This window comes from Acromyrmex echinatior, chromosome 12 (genome assembly GCF_024713525.1).
Source record: "Acromyrmex echinatior isolate Ae372 chromosome 12, ASM2471352v2, whole genome shotgun sequence".
NCBI lineage: Eukaryota > Metazoa > Arthropoda > Insecta > Hymenoptera > Formicidae > Acromyrmex > Acromyrmex echinatior.
This window is the reverse complement of record NC_141863.1, coordinates 8258602-8275987: the sequence shown is the minus strand read 5'-3', so window position 1 is coordinate 8275987 and position 17386 is coordinate 8258602. Positions and strand designations below refer to the sequence as shown.

Below are 17386 nucleotides of genomic sequence, written 5' to 3'. Positions count from 1 at the left end.
ACAGATATATTTGTATTATGTCCTTCCAATATCGATTTTAGGACGTCTAGTGCAATTAACGCTCGTAAAGCTTAAATGTGAAATCATTTCATCCTTGTTGTTTAACTATAATTAAACAAGGATAAATGCTGTTCATGAGCGTTATGGACATGAATCGTACCACAGCCTAGAATGGTTGACTTAAAGTCGGCTTAAAAATGGGACATTGTATGACTTAAAGACGTCTCCAAGTCGTCTAAAGTCGACTTACGTCCATTTTTCAGATGCTAGAAGCTATAAACGACTGAGTCGACTTTGTGTGTAGAGTAATGTTGTGTATGTATTATATATATGTATTATATTTGTGTATATATATATATATATATATACGTGCACATTTGCGCATTTGCGAAAGTGAGCGAAAAAATGGCGGAACCAATCAGAGAGGAGAACGCTATCCGCTCTACTCTCCCTTGATTCTCTCTGGACAGCCTATTATAAACCGGCCCTTAGAAATAAGGAATAATTTTCTTTCGATTTCAACCTATCAGAAACTGTGTGTTCCGGTGTATCCGATTTCTGAAATCGTTGTTCCTTATTCCTTTTATTGTGTTTGCATCCTTACGAGAAGGTCGCCGTGTCGTCTCTTAGGTTTCTCTCTACGGCCACTATAAATGATCATTTATCATTCAAGAAATCGCGTTATTCTAGCTTTACATACATAGCTAGAGGATGTCATGTAGCGCGCTTGATTATATAGAATTGTGTATGTGTGTGTGTGTGTGTGTGTGCGTGTGGTACGTGCGCGCGCGCGCGCGCGTGCATGCGTGCGACCGTGCGTGCATGCAGGCGTGCGCGCGTGCGTACGTGCGTGCATATGTGATATTGATGAATGAATCCTGTTGCGCAGTCCGGCGACTTTATCTCACAGTAGTCAATAAGTATCCCATGAACATTATATCGTCGGTTCTGTTCGAACGAGCTTATTTTGCATAAAGTATTCGCGATTCGCGGATTCGCTGTCACAGTTTCAGTCGCATTCGCGAAGCATCAGCATGTGATCAGTCAGATTCAATCGTATCGTATAATAGTGATCGGAGTTTAGCTGTGAACACATTTCTCGCGTGGTGAGATCCACTGAAACGTTTCGTGGAGTAATAGTGTCTTTGGAAAGTCGCAGTTTTTTTTTTCAAGCAAAGAAGATCTAATACGATCGATGATACGAGATATTGAGGCAAAACCTCAACTGAAATGGTTAGGGTTTAAGGGAGCAGGCGTGGTAGACTGGTAGAGTTGGGTAGAGTCGTAGAGTGTACCTAATTTTGATAAAATGTGGCATTGAAAACAAGTGAGTGTGTGGGGATGAATTGCACGGGGAGTGCAAAGTAAAAGGTGGATGAGGCGGTGGAGTGGGCGGAAGGAAGGGAGGAAGCTGGGGCGCTGTGTCGGTGTGTTGATACTCGTCTAAAAAAGCAGACAGAATCGCGCGATCGAATGTCTTTTCGATGTGATGAAAATGGTGAAGTGTGGGAGAGAGTGGGCTTTGAGTGAAGGCTTCGATACTTCGAATCATGACAGAGACGTCGGACGAGTGAGTATCCTACGAAGAGCAATTTTTATCCATCATACTAAAACATGTTCTTTTCGAAGACCATTCCATTCTATGTGAAATACAAGCGTTTCTGTATGTCATTATCAGTTCTTTATCCTTGTATACCCCCCCCCCCCCTCCTCCGATATCGAATATTCGCTATTTTATTCTAAGACACACTTTTACCTCATTAATGTAATTTTTATCATCCTCCCTCCCTCATTTTCAATCATCTCTTCTTTTCCTCCCTGTTTCTTTTTTATTTCATACTTTTCTCGTAATTTTGGTTTGTAGATTATAGAAGAATAAATTAATGTCAACAAATTTCTCAACGAATCTTTTTTCTTTCTCTAGACATCTCCAGATTAAGTTTATCGTATTATGTTCTTTCTCATTTCTTGCTCTTATTTCGTCTTTTGTTAATTCTCTCTCCTTTTTTATCTCCCTAGTTACGCATATCTCGCATATTCGTCCATCTCTCTCTCTCCCCCTCCCTCCCTCCTTTTCCATCTCTCCCTCCCTCTCCCCCCCTTCCTTCCCCAACCCTCTAACAGTTTACTACTCAATATTCGTGTATGAACGACCGTTCATTCATTGAATCGATGTCAGTGTGTGTGTAACATCTGGCTAAATGATTTGCGCGATATATTTTCAAAACTTGTGGAAATTTCAAAGTCATGTTATTTTCAACAAAACTATTTCGTTCATGCAAATTATATATTTTTTTTAGAAATTTATAAAATCGTTGAGTCAATATTATATAAGAATATCCTTAAACATGTATGTTTTTTTCATTTATAATAATACTGAGATAAAATAATAGATGCACGAGTTAAGAAATACTTAATTTTAATCATTTTTTGTCGACTAAATACTGTAACTATAATTACCATATTAATTTGTATTTTTAATAAGTCATATAGAATATCTTTACGATCAGATTTTTTTTAGATTAAAACTAATAGATTATAGTTAATCTTTAGATAATTTTTTGTTCATCAAAAAAACGTTGAAAATTGTAATTATATATCTTTTAATTTTTTAATTGTATCTTTATGATTAAGTCTTATATTAAAATTTTGTGACGACATATATATATATATATATATATATATATATATATATATACATATATGAAAACGCAGTAATGTAAAATAAATAAATTTGTGTAAAATAAATTTCTTCTTTGTTCTCAAGGAAACTAATTTTGAAAAATTGATTATTAGCAAAATAATGTCTTTTTATACTTTGTATGTATACATGATATTTAATCATTTATGACAGAGCTGGGATTTTGGAAGGTATTCATAGTGTCAGATCTTATATTCAAGATCGTCTTAAGTGCAGTCTTAAGAAGTCACGAACCAATCACCATATTAGCGTTTTAAGACATTATCCAATAGTTGCACATTTTGGCCGATTTTCAATTTGGTTTCTACCCCTTACTTCACTGATTTATGACACTAGTTTACAACAAATTATTTCATATGTTTTTATGGAAATTTACAGAAATTCTATTGTATCATATCTATTTGTGTCCGTTATCAATTATTATCAATTATACTTTAATAGATGTACGAATATGAACGATATATAATGTCAAGCAACTATGTATTATATTTGTTCTTTGCAGTGGTAACTATCTGGTAAGGGTCCATGCCCAGGTAATGACAAGAGATGATAGTTCTGGTGGTTGGGTTCCTTTGAGTGGAGGTGGATTGGCAAATGTTTCAGTCAGACGTAGAGTCATTCCTTCAGGAGTACATCAAATAAACAATACCAATGGAATCACTATTCCTACTACGACCAATCCTACACATTCTGTCTCCAATACAGCAGTTGGTCTTCAAAACCATGGCTCTTCTAATATGTCACCACCTGGCACGAATAAAAAAAAACATGAATATCTTATTTATGGAAAACGCATCACCGACCAATCGGTAGGTCTCGTAATTTTATTATTATCTTATTATTTCAATATTTACTTCAGGAGGATATAATAAACACTATAGCAGTTACATTTAATATAATTTGAAATCATAATATATATTGCAAAAAATATAACATTAATACATCAATATTATATTTATTATAAATAATTTGTATGAAAATAAATCTTTTTTTAGGTTGTTCTTAGTTGTACAATTAAAAAAGATTTCGAATATAATAAGGTAATGCCAACTTTTCATCACTGGCGGACAGGGGAAAAAAAGTTTGGTTTAACATTTCAAACAGCTGCTGATGCAAGAGCATTTGACAAAGGCGTCCGAACAGCAGTTGAAGAACTATTGGAAGGTACAGCATTTTCCTAAAAAAAACAAAAGAGTATGATTTACAGGAATGATTGATATAAAAATAAAATAATTGACATAATGTTAATATTAGAAAATTGCATTCATAATGTGTTGGTGTTAAATTTTCAAGTTATAATATCGATAATTTGATTTTAGTTCTTTTCATATTTTATTTTTTTCTCTTTGCAAAATCATGTCCTTATCTTGTTTTAAATGAAAGAATATATACAGCCAACAAAGAAACAATATTGTTATAGTAAACATAGGAATTTTTTTACAGAGTAGGTAATTACTATATTTTTTATCTTTTTTTTTATATCATGTGGACATTTAACTTTTATTCATTTTTTTAATATTAAAGTATTATAGACATTAAATATTTAAGTATCAAAATCATTGATATATATATATTAGGTGTTGGAATTAATTCGTAGCGTTTTTAATGAAAGAATGTTATTTATTTCAAATGAGCATTAAAAAATACATTAATGAAAGTACTTCCCATCACTTGTAAAACGCTACGAATTAATTCCAACACCTAATATATTTATATTATCACGCAATAATTTTATAATAAGTATTATAAGGTTTCTTTCGTATCTTATTAATTCGTTTGCTAATCATTTTGCTGCATTTATTACGGATTGTGGAAATGGTAAGCTTAATAGCTCTAATTCATGTCTTATTATTTTTTTCCTTTTTGATGTGATTTTATTGTGAAATTTTATGTTTTAATGTGCTAGGTCTGTCTGATTTGACGTTAACTACTGATGTTCCAGACGCTGGGGATGAAGATGTTTTCATGGTAAAAAAATTTATTATTTATATATTTATTAATTTTTTATTAATTTTAATTTAAAAGAGATGTTAATTATGATAAAAAAAAATACAAGTTACAGTAAAAATAAATTGAAAGAAAAAGTAAAGCAACAAAGTTTTTATTGAAATTATTAAAATTTTCAGACTCTGAATTTACCAGTAGAACCACCTGAGCCACGTTTATCTTCGGATACACCTCTTGGAATTCGAGTGTCCAGTTATTCTCAATATTCGGAGCTTCCTGATCCGCACCGATCTATCCATTACATTAGTAGTTCTTCCACCATTAAAGCCCCATCGTCACAACATCCCTTGGCTTCTACCACAGATATTGGATCAGATAATTATCCTTACGTGCAGCTTACAACACTTAATCATGAATATCTATATCCTATCATCGATGATCACAAGGGTGAAAGATTAGAAGGACACAATATTTCCAATAGTGGAAGCTCTCTGAAGAAACCAGATACAATAATATCACAACCTTCGAAAAATACTGTGAAACGTAATGTGCAAACGTTACGTTGTAAACATTGTCAAGAACTGTATTCAGAGCAACATAATCCAAAAGGTTCCTGCGAATATGCCCCTGATCCAATTAGACGTGGAATTGCAACAATTTCTTGTTTGTCATGTGCCCAATGTATGTTATATCACTGCATGAGTGATGCCGAAGGTGATTTTGCACAAAATCCTTGTAGGTAAGTATAATATTATAATTGTATATAGCCAGATAATTTATGTCTTTTTAACTCTATTATTATACTATTCTTACTTCTTATATATTTAACTAACATTATTTGTATTTATATTATTATTTTCTTCAACTGTTTTGCATTGTTTTGTATTACAAAACAAAATTCGAATTTTTTAGAAATTTATTGCATTTTATATTTGTTGCAAAAAAAACATTAAATCAGTTGTTTTAAAGATATCTTTGGATGTATATTAAATTTTAAACTATACGTTAGTATTTATCATTATAAAATATTTTTTTTATAATATAATATTTAATCGATTAATATTTTATATATAACATTTGAATAAATTAAAATATCAAATCAGTTGTAGTGCAGAAGAAGGATGCGGACGCAGATGGCTTGGTTTGGCCTTGTTGTCATTGATCGTTCCTTGCTTGTGGATATATCCTCCACTTAAAGCTGTACATTGGTGCGGAATGTTCTGTGGAATGTGCGGCGGGCGTCACCATCCTATGGAATAACTGGAAGAACCCTTTGATATCTCTGCTCCATATTCGATTGGTTCAAGCAACTTATCTGCGTCGTATGGTGCAGTCGCCAATGTATATGAATATTATGATTTGAGTATGGGTCGCTGTCAGAGGTATCAAAGGGGTAAACAGTTTCCAGTGCACGCACTTATTCATCAGAGTCATCTTTGAGAAAAAAATTGATCAGTCAGATAAGTAAGACCCAATTTAGTACAGGATGTCATAATCTCAATATATTCCATACATTTTATATATTTTATTAGAGCAAAGTGCATTATTTAATTTCACATGTACATTGGACAATTTGGATGAAATCAACTAGTATTTACACAGTTTGAATAATTGATCTGTGGAAATCACAGCAAATGGACTCAGACCAACTATTTGTGATATGTGGTGCACATTGTGAGTGTAGCTTTTGTGAGTCAACACGAAAGAAATTTTTTTATTCTCAGTTTGAGTGATGTTTGCTTTATGATATCCAATGATACGCGTCTAATGGAAAAATAAATAAGGTGACTTAGAATATGTCTTGATGGGATTATCAATATGGAAAATGTAAAGATATATTGTGATTCTTAGATCTGATTTAAATTGCCGAATCAATAAGCCTTTCCAATTTATTTTCATGTTTTTTTCATGTGATATAAATGTGTATTCACATCATCAATTGTTTTGGTTTTTTTAAATTAATAATAATAAATAATAATTAATAACAATAATGAACAAAAATTGATTGAAATTTAATAATATTGGTTAGGAAGAAAGTTTCTTCGTATTTTTATGCAAAAGTTTTTCATTTATTGCGAAATTTTCGTTACAATTATACCATTCGCTAGTACAAAGTTTCAGCTTTAAGAAGTTTCTGTTTTTTTTAATTACGATATGATGATTTTTATCGGAGTTATGAGCAATCAGTCAGAATGCTCCTTTACTTAACTCGTAAATAACTCAAGAACAAAAAATATTATATATAGATACATTTTTAAAAAATGATTTTGTAAGGAAAGCTTCAAGCTTTCACGATAGGTAGTCAAAAAATTTCGTAAATTTTTTTTGACACGTGAAAGATCCCCAAAGTGAAAAGAAAATTTTTGATCTTTTTCAGTTCGTAGTTTTTTATATGTAAAAATTACCACTCACAAAAACTCAAAAAATATAGTACACTGTTAGAAATGTTCTTAAATTTCATTAAATTTTAAGTTACACAATTTGAATTTAATTTCACATTGACATTACATTAAATTTAATGTATTTATAACTAAAAAATATATTTATGTACATATACATAAAATTTATTTTTGTATATACATAAAATTGTATTTTTCACGAAAATTTATGAAAGTTAATGTACTTTTCATAAAATTTTATTAAAAGTACATTAAATTTCATAAATTTAATGTACACGTTCATTACATTTAAGTAATTGCTTAATTTTCAATTGAATCATTATTTTTAATTTTGTTCATAACCACGAGCTTCCTTTACATGTAAATGAAGCTCGTGATTACATTTCTAACAGTCTAACCTTTCGAAAGTAAAGAGATTTAAAGCTTTAAAATCTTTTTTTTTTTTAATTCCATTCATTTTTGACAAAGATATTGTATATACAATTTTGAATTTTAAAAAACGAAGAAACTTTTTCCCCAATATATTGAAAGACAGATATAAGATTTATCTTTTATTTTTTTTTTCCAACATTTATTTTTCATCATTTTGTCATCTCAAACAATTAATGCACATTATACTTGACGTATTGATTATAAAAATATTTAATCTATTTTATTTTAAAAAAAACTTTAAATTCAGGTTTTAATGATTAAAGAAAATAAACAAGCCTATCTAAGCCGATGTACAATCTTTGTTGCAAATGAAGATTTTAATATCGGAATATAACGTTTAATATTGAGATTTCATTAAACATATAGAACATAATTTTATGAGACTAAAGTTTTTTAATACAAAAGAAATGAGAAATAAAGTTTTTCCATTAATCAAACCAAAATCATACATAAAGATATAATAAATGTAAACAGGATAATTCTCTTCCCTTCAAAACAAAGACATTTGTTAAAAATAATCCACAGATTTTGTTCACACATGTCGATAAAGGCAACATAATAGTGATCCTTGACAGAACAGGTTTCATACAGAAAATGGAGGCATTGTTTACAGATCCTGAGACGTATACGAATTTGAAATGTAATCCCGTAAACAAGGCACTCACTGAATTAAAGGCATTTCTGAAAAGTTGGGAGCATTGTGGAACTTGTACCGGATTCTTGCTATAAATACTTAAAGTGTTACTATGCTACCTCATGTTTACGATATACCTAAAATACACAAAGCTGAATATCTGCTTTGTGTCATTATTTCATCCATTGGGAATCCCCTTAACAATTTAACTATCTATATCTATATTGTATAAAATAATTCAAAATAGTTTACCGCCGGCTGATTTCAACGATAACAACTTCCAGATGAAATTAAAATATTTCTAATATCACAATTTAAAGAATGCCTTCATCTCTAGATATGGTGTCACTTTTCACTAATACACTAATTGATCTAGTTTTAGAAAGTTTATCAAAATAATTATTGAGCTTATTGAGCGGAATACTGACATTACAAAGATGAAATTTTTTAAAGGCAGTTAACTTAGTTCTAAATTCTATATATTTTGTTTTAACAATAAGTTTTATAAATAGACATATGGAGTACCTATGGGTTCATTATCCTCTGTAGTGGTTGACATTGTGATGCAAGATTGAAATTGTGTGCATTAAACTTTCCGTTGCTCCATTTTTTATGTAAGATACGTAAACGATATTGCTTTTCCCTTGACAATATCTGTATAAATGAATTCTTAGACAGTCTTAATTCTTATTACTCTAGACTTAAATCCACTGTAGAAGTAAAAGATGACTCTAGATTGAATTTTTTGGACGTCTGCTTGAGTACAAAAGATAATATCTTTATTCGTGATTTATATCGCAAAATTTACATTCTTAAGTAGATTTTTAAATTTTTACTTGTGGCTACGCTCTCTGCTAAAAAGTAGAAACAATGATAAATTTAATAGACAATTCTTTTCCTCTCTCATCCTAACTTCCACCAAAAAAATTTGAATTTGGTTCATAAAAATTCTTTTAAACAATGGTTACCTATTAAATTTGATATTTTCTACTATTACAGAAAGATTACATAACAAACTCGAACAATTGAACCACATAAAATACATTGAGGGTAAGATTGTAAAAAATATGAACAAAAGATTTTTTTAACGTATCTTTTATTTCTATTATGCAAAGAAAAATTCAGAATTTTTTCAATACTAATTCCTACATAAGAATGGCTTATAATGACATTAATGGATTGAGCAAATTTATTAAGATTTAAAAAGATTCTCTAATTGATCACATTCCAACGTTGTCTATGAGATTGCAAAGATTATAATGTAACATAATGTAGGACAGACGAGATGTCTAAAATCGTATCATTGAGCACAGAAATCACATTAACTGGTACACAACTCAACATTGATCACAGAATATAGAATCGAAGCATCACATAATTTTGATTAGAATAACAAAAAGTTAGATGAAGTTTAGATGAAGAGAAGATTCTTAACAAAAGATTAATTTCAGAGATGATCCATATTAAAAAACAAAAACATGGTTTAAATCTACAGAATAACACATTATCTCTAGATCCTCTTTATGAGAATAAATTTACAATGATATAATGTTTCCTTCTTGTTTGTTTTTGTATATATTTTCGACATTCGAGATAATTTTTCTCTTAGTGTCTGATGAGCAAACCATAAAGAGTGAATTTGAATATTCTTTTGATTTCATGTAAGTTTTCAAAATTTTATTAATGTAACTTGTCTAATTTATTTTAATTTATATTATACAGTAAATTTGACAATTTAATGAATATTACTAGTCATACAGCCATTGGTCTACTCATCACAGTGATTCTATATAAGCTGTATAACGTATGTTCACCCAGTATTAACTTAGAATATATTCAATGACTAACAATTCATTGATTTACTTAGCAGATCGGGCAATTTAATGCTTAAGAATTACTGATAGATGTACCACACGCAATCTGGCAATAATTTACGATCGATATACAATTAAGTCATATATAGGTTTAATATTGTTTGTTATTTATTAATAGTTATATCATTGTTACTGAAGAGAATCCAAATCAAGGATCTTACCGAAAAGTCTTATTTTTATTAAATAAACGAAAAATATACATCCTGTTGCTGGCTCAAATAGGCTTGTTTACTTTCTTTGATTTAATCTATTTTTTTATTTAGATATTTTCTTGTTTTCAATACCTCTTTAAAGATATCTTTATATGAAATTAATAAAAGAAAAATGAAAAGAAAGATTATTATCGAGCAGTAATATATTTATATAGTAATTTGAACATTTTATTTTGAATAATAAATTAACATTATTGTTTTGACAGTATTTGTAAGTAATAGCATTATGCTTATGTTATAATGAAAAATGTACAATATGCGTATGTATGCGCGCGCGCGCGCGCGTGTGTGTGTGTGTGTGTGTGTGTTTGTGTGTGTGTGTGTGTAAAGGAGGGGAGATAATGTACATTGTATGTGAGAAATGTAGTATTTTGAAAATTAGAGAAATTTTTTTATATATATTTGAGATCATAGTGTTTATTTCATGCAATTATTTAAAAATTATTATTAAAGTATTTTTTGATTAAGTCATGTACAATCTCCAATTATCTGCTTGTATTATTAAAATTAATGTGACAACATTGTAAAAATATACCAAGAAACATTGACATTGAAAGTTGTAAAATATCTTTTAAATTACGTTGAAAAATCAATGTACTTCTAGATGTATATAAAAATAGCATTCTACACATAAATAGATTAACTATTTTATATTAATTAATAGTAATTTTATTTATAGCAGAATTAATTTAATTTTTAAAATTTTTAAATAAATTTGCAGCAATTAGTTTCTTAATATTATTATTTTGTTAAAGAAAATATTAAAATGCCTTTAATGCTAAATTGTTAAAGACTGAAAATTAGCCGCTTTATGAATAAATGACAAAATATATGTGAAACCTTTTTGATTTTTCATAACCGTAATTATGCAGTTCGATTAATTTAGTTATCATATTTTTTCAAATTATTAGATATTTGCTTTTTTACATTATTAATGTTTTTTTTATAATAGTTGAGTGTCAGTAAATAATAAAAAAATAATGACAAAATTAAAAAACTAATAAATATGGAAGTAATGTAAAATATTCTAGATATTCTTCTTGGTGCTTTCTATATAACTAATCTGTGCTTCGCGGGTTTTCTCCATGTCTTGGTCCATTCTTGATGTGCCAACGTTTCGTGGGCCTTGCAGTCCACTTCATCAGGGCGAGGAGCAGCCTGATACTGAGCTGTTCCTCCAGGTCCTTCCTTTTTATGTTACGCTACTTGTTGAGATGGGAGTTTTTTGGTGGTGGAGGGGGGGGGGATTAGAGTGATGGGGGAAAAACAGATGGTGGAATCTTGGTCGGTCTTTGCTGGTCGGGAGGATGGTCTTCCATATCTTACTTATGTTATAGCCATTATCCCTGTTTAGATTGTTAGGGTGTTTTTGTATTTCTATGGCTTCTCTGTATTTTCTTGGGAAGTATGATGTGGTGTTGGTTATCGTGGTTGCTTCGTCAAACAGTATTTGATGTCCTGTTTCGACGTTATGTTCTGATAGTGCCGACTGTGTGACGTGTTTCAGTCTGACGTCTCGTTGGTGTTCTTTTATCCGTAGGTTTACCATTCTCCCGGTTTCCCCGATGTATACTTGTCCGCAGGAACACGGTATTCTGTATACTCCTGCGGAACTGAGTGGCGGTCTTGGATCTTTGGGGTTTCTTAAGATTTGTCCTATCTTCTTGGGTGGTTTGTAGACAGTTCGGACATTGTGTTTGTTCAATATCCTGCCGATCCAGTCTGTAGTTCCTTTGACGTAAGGGAGAATGGTTAGGGTCCTGTCGTCTGTTTGTGTGTTCGGAGCCGTTGTCTTGTTTGTTTTGTCTCGTTGTTTTGTGTGTTTGTTGATTATTTTGGTTATGTCTTTTTTGTGTCTTTCGTGTCCGTTATTTTGTCACACATAACCAACTCAACGGACTTCATACATAAAATCCAAAAAATCCGACTACAGCCCACAGATCTACTCGTTAGCTTCGACGTAGAATCCCTGTTTACACAAGTTCCAATAAAAGATACGATTAACATAATAAAAACCTCACAAAAAGTCTCCTCCGACCTCATCCCACTAATAGAGCACTGCCTAACGACCACGTACTTCTTCTACGACAACCATTTCTACGAACAAACGTCAGAAGCAGCGATGGGCTCTCCGATTTCTCCTGTAATCGCTAACATCTTCATGGAACACTTCGAGAAAGAGGCTCTCAAAAAAGCACCAAAGAAACCAGAAGTCTGGTTCCGGTACGTAGACGACACATTTGTGATATGGAGACACAGATCTGAACTCCGAAAATTCCTCATCCACCTCAACAAACAACACCCCAATATCCGTTTCACCATAGACATAGAGGAAAACGGGAAACTCCCATTCCTAGATGTGCTGGTGTCAAAGGAGACCAACGGCACCCTAGGGCATCAAGTGTACAGAAAAACAACACGGACAGATACTTACATGCTGAATCACACCACCACCCAGCACAAAAACAATCAGTAATAAACTCTCTGGTACACAGAGCCTTCGCCATCTCCGACAGAGGACATCTACGGACAGAAATAAACCACCTAAAACAGGCTCTACAAAATAACGGACACGACAAAAAAGACATAACCAAAATAATCAACAAACACACAAACAAGACAACGGCTCCGAACACACAAACAGACGACAGGACCCTAACCATTCTCCCTTACGTCAAAGGAACTACAGACTGGATCGGCAGGATATTGAACAAACACAATGTCCGAACTGTCTACAAACCACCCAAGAAGATAGGACAAATCTTAAGAAACCCCAAAGATCCAAGACCGCCACTCAGTTCCGCAGGAGTATACAGAATACCGTGTTCCTGCGGACAAGTATACATCGGGGAAACCGGGAGAATGGTAAACCTACGGATAAAAGAACACCAACGAGACGTCAGACTGAAACACGTCACACAGTCGGCACTATCAGAACATAACGTCGAAACAGGACATCAAATACTGTTTGACGAAGCAACCACGATAACCAACACCACATCATACTTCCCAAGAAAATACAGAGAAGCCATAGAAATACAAAAACACCCTAACAATCTAAACAGATAATGGCTATAACATAAGTAAGATATGGAAGATCATCCTCCCGACCAGCAAAGACCGACCAAGATTCCACCATCTGTTTTTCCCCCATCACTCTAATCCCCCTCCCCTCCACCACCAAAAAACTCCCATCTCAACAAGTAGCGTAACATAAAAAGGAAGGACCTGGAGGAACAGCTCAGTATCAGGCTGCTCCTCGCCCTGATGAAGTGGACTGCAAGGCCCACGAAACGTTGGCACATCAAGAATGGACCAAGACATGGAGAAAACCTGCGAAGCACAGATTAGTTATATTCTAGATATTATTTTTAATAATCTTTTTGAAACAAAATAAATAACGTGTGTGCGTGTACACATGTTGCACGCGTGTAAATATAGATGATATGCATAGTGTAGATATGATATTTAAAATTAATATTTTTTTAAATAAACAGATCAAGCAATGAGAAACAGGAATATAAATATATTATGAAGTCAAAGGTTCAATAGCAGGGTTGGCAAAGATTAAGTAATTTAGGTTTTTTGGGGGGGGGGGGCGGAGCTCCTGAGTAATCGTCACAGCCATATTGAATCGTGACATCAGAAGCGAGAAATAACACGTTAATATTTGTTATGTGCCATTTATAAAGACTTTGAGCAAAACAAAATGATGAGATTGCTTTAAAACATTTGTAAAAATGAACGAAAACTAACTTATCCCCTCCCTGACAATCAGTAAATAATCATAAAAAGGGATAAAAGGCACATAAGTGAAAATAAGTATAAAAATGAATAAAAGCACTTCAAATTAATCAAATTAAGAATAAATCATTGTGTTTCTTCTTCAATATGTTTTTAATGCTTCAAATATGCTTTTAACAGTATTATAAAAAAATATATTAAAAACATTAAAAACATCAATTATGTATATTTTAAACTATGTTTAAAATATGTTTTTTACCAACTCTATTCTATAATAGCCTTTTAGAATACGTATATTCGTTATTGACATATTTTTTAACATTTATGAATCTTTAATTAGTCTTTCGATTTTTAAATTAACATATTTTTATTTTTCACATAAAAAACCGCATGCCTTTAAGAACCAAGCAATAGCATATTGTTGTGCAAAATTATAAATATCATATATATTAGTACCATCGGTAAAATTTACATCGGTAACGTAATGCAAATTATAATGGTGAAATTATAATTGTTGTTTGGCTTTTAAAGCCATGCGTTTTTCCATATGCCATATGATTTATATTATAAAAGTTTGTTTATTATTAATTATTTTTATTTTGTTGATTTTCTTATCATTACTTTTACTATGTTACATCGTGTCCATTAAAAGTGAAGACTCCATAGGAAATATTTGGTCAAAATAATTATGAAAATTTTTATTTTTTAGATTTTATAAAGAAATAAATATCCTAACATTTTATTATTACAAGTTTTAATTTTTTCATATAATGGGGCATTCTTTATCAAAAGAGCCACCCTGTCCAAAATTCAGAGGAGCCTACGGGATTCATTTTGGGCTTAAATTGTTGCTTGAGATGTCTACTTTAAAAAAAAATGTGGCCTTTTCGGAAAATCAAAATGGCGCACTCAAGATGACTGCCAGAATGAACAAAGTCGAGTGGGAAAAAAGAAGGTAAACCTTTAGAAGAACTACATAACCTGGAAAATTAATGGTAGCAAATTTTTCCATGTATTTTTGGCTGCTAAAAATGAATCTGATAAAATTTGGCACTTAACCATATTTTGGCCGCCATTGTGAAAAAATGCAAAAAATTCGCTTTTTTGCATATATCTCAGAAAATATTGATTTTAGAAAAAAAGTGTTTAACAAAAAATAAAGCTCTTGAAATTCTCTACAAATAAGGTCCTATGCATAATTATCGTAATTTTAACCGTTTACGCATAATATAATTTTGAATTACGAGACCCTTTCAATTAGGCTATGTAGGTTGTACAAGGTGTGCTGTTGCATATATTGGGTCATCTAAAAAGTATCCGCGGTTTTTTGTCACTAGATGTGTGTTGATGGTCATATATCTAGTGACAAAGTACCGCGGATACTTTTTAGATGACCCAATATTTAATTTGTGAGATATGATACAGAAAAAATTTTATTTTAAGAAATTAAATATACTGTAAAGATTATATCTGAATTAGTCTATACGTGTGAACTGTGAATACAATGAAAAAAAGGCGTCGTAATCACGTGATTTATGCCCATTTCCATCAATGTAGATTAATTTTAATCTCGGTTCGATATATTCTTCTTTTTTTTCTAATCTTTAGATTTCCAATCAGATCGTTAATGTTTTATCTCTGTCTTCTAGGACTACAGTTACTACATAGTTAGAAATAAAGTAATGATAAAAGTAATTAATGAAATCGTTACCGTTACCCAAAAATGTAATTGCGTTATCATGTACTCAGAATATTACTCAGAAGAAAATATAATGTCGTTATACATTCGTTATCAAAAAAAGTAACAATAACGACGTTACAAATAACGCGTTATTTGCCAACCCTGTTAGTATGCATATGCACATATATGCTGTGTATATATATATACATGTCTACTGATTATCTATGTCAATCCTGTCCAATTTGAGCTCCGGAGCCAAAACGCAAAATCGTCTACTAAAAAAATTCAATGTGAGTAAGATTTTAGGAGTATAATACCTATAAAGTGTTGATAAGCGTCACTTAGATGCGATAGCAACACTTTCCAGCTCCCGAAATCTTACTCACATTGAATTTTTCTTGCGTCGATGGCTTTTCGTTTTGGCTTCAGAGCTCAAATTGGACAAGCCTGGGACGCGATTCCGTAATTGTCTTTATACGCCTACTGACAGTTGTCGGTGTCGTGACGCAGATATTTTATATAGTAAAAAGCGACAAAAAAATGACATCGACAACTGTCGGTAAGCGTGTAAAATAGTTATAGAATCGCGCTTTAGGCAATCTAATATCACATAGCAATCAGAGACTCAAAAGGAAAGAGAAAAACTTTGTTCCGAACAAGGAAATATTAAATCACGAAGAGAAAGACAATTTCGATGTACATATCTTTTTCTGTAGTCGAGAACGGAATACACATATTCCGTCATTTTTATTGCGTTGAAACGTGAACCCCCAATACCCATGTAGCGCAGTATTATTAAATGGGCCGGGTTTCAGTCGCTTAGAGTTAAAAATGTTAAAAATTTTAATATATTTTACATATATATATATATGCATATATATAAGTACAATATATATAATATATTTCTATATGTGTACACATATGTAAAATATGTAAAATATATTAACATTTTTGAAAAAATTTTATATAGGCGACTAATGATCTATTTATTAGTGACTGGTACGTTACTGAAGCTATATTGGATGCGTTTAAAACCTGGCCCATCTAACACACTGATGTAGCGTAAGGATGAAATCACACGGTCCGGAATAGGACTGCGGAATACAGAATGCGTCATTGAAGCAACCAATCAGCGCTATTCCGCACTTTTCCATCACGCAACTTTTGTGTGCTATGCTCACATGATGCGTCAAAGATGTATCCAGCGTGAATATAATTTAAAAACTACTAACTTCATGTTAATAATTTACTTATTAAAATGAAATAATAATATAATTTTTCAAATTGTAAAAACAATTATCACTGTTGTAGTATTTAATGTTTTACAATTAATATTTACAATCTCATAATAATTTTTTGAACTGCTTTAACGCATTTACTACATTTTTCCGCATCGTATGAACATGGCACACAAAACTGGCGTGATGGAAAAGTGCGGAAAAGGACACACTGAAATCGCACGTAATGCATCATTTTTTGATCTTAGTATCTATATTTATGCACTCAAATTTTGTCATTTTGCTTCATTCGTCTCGACATTACGCAATTCCATATCAATCAGCATCAAATTATTTTAACCTCTCAAAATACGACGGTTTATTACAAGAACAATCAATCAAATGCGGAATAGCGTTGAATGATTATTTCAATGACACATTCTCTATTCCGTACTGTGTAATTTCACCATAATGAGCGCTTTGCGGACTTTGCGCAACCAATCATAAGTCATTCTTTTATTTAGGGTTAAAATCACATTAATTTC

General features: G+C 31.6%; 2 protein-coding genes across 4 annotated transcripts; both read left to right on the top strand.

The window, feature by feature from the left end:
- Nucleotides 1–510: 510 nt before the first annotated feature.
- Spred (Sprouty-related protein with EVH-1 domain) lies at nucleotides 511–11038 on the top strand. Of its 3 annotated transcripts, XM_011070963.2 has the most exons (7): nucleotides 511–1570; nucleotides 3204–3510; nucleotides 3697–3865; nucleotides 4508–4519; nucleotides 4608–4669; nucleotides 4828–5387; nucleotides 5752–11038. In XM_011070963.2, exons 1-7 carry the CDS (start codon nucleotides 1551–1553, stop codon nucleotides 5906–5908), a joined length of 1287 nt encoding a protein of 428 aa, XP_011069265.1. In that variant the 5' UTR covers nucleotides 511–1550; the 3' UTR covers nucleotides 5909–11038. The 3 variants fall into 3 exon arrangements, with proteins under 3 accessions (XP_011069265.1, XP_011069266.1, XP_011069267.1); XM_011070964.2 differs by lacking the exon at nucleotides 4508–4519; XM_011070965.2 differs by lacking the exon at nucleotides 4508–4519 and having other exon boundaries at nucleotides 512–1570; nucleotides 4644–4669.
- A 1283-nt stretch (nucleotides 11039–12321) lies between these two features.
- Nucleotides 12322–13268, top strand: LOC147907794 (uncharacterized). The gene is made up of 2 exons (XM_087412050.1): nucleotides 12322–12422; nucleotides 12524–13268. Exons 1-2 carry the CDS (start codon nucleotides 12322–12324, stop codon nucleotides 13266–13268), a joined length of 846 nt encoding a protein of 281 aa, XP_087268176.1.
- The last annotated feature ends 4118 nt before the right edge of the window (nucleotides 13269–17386 follow it).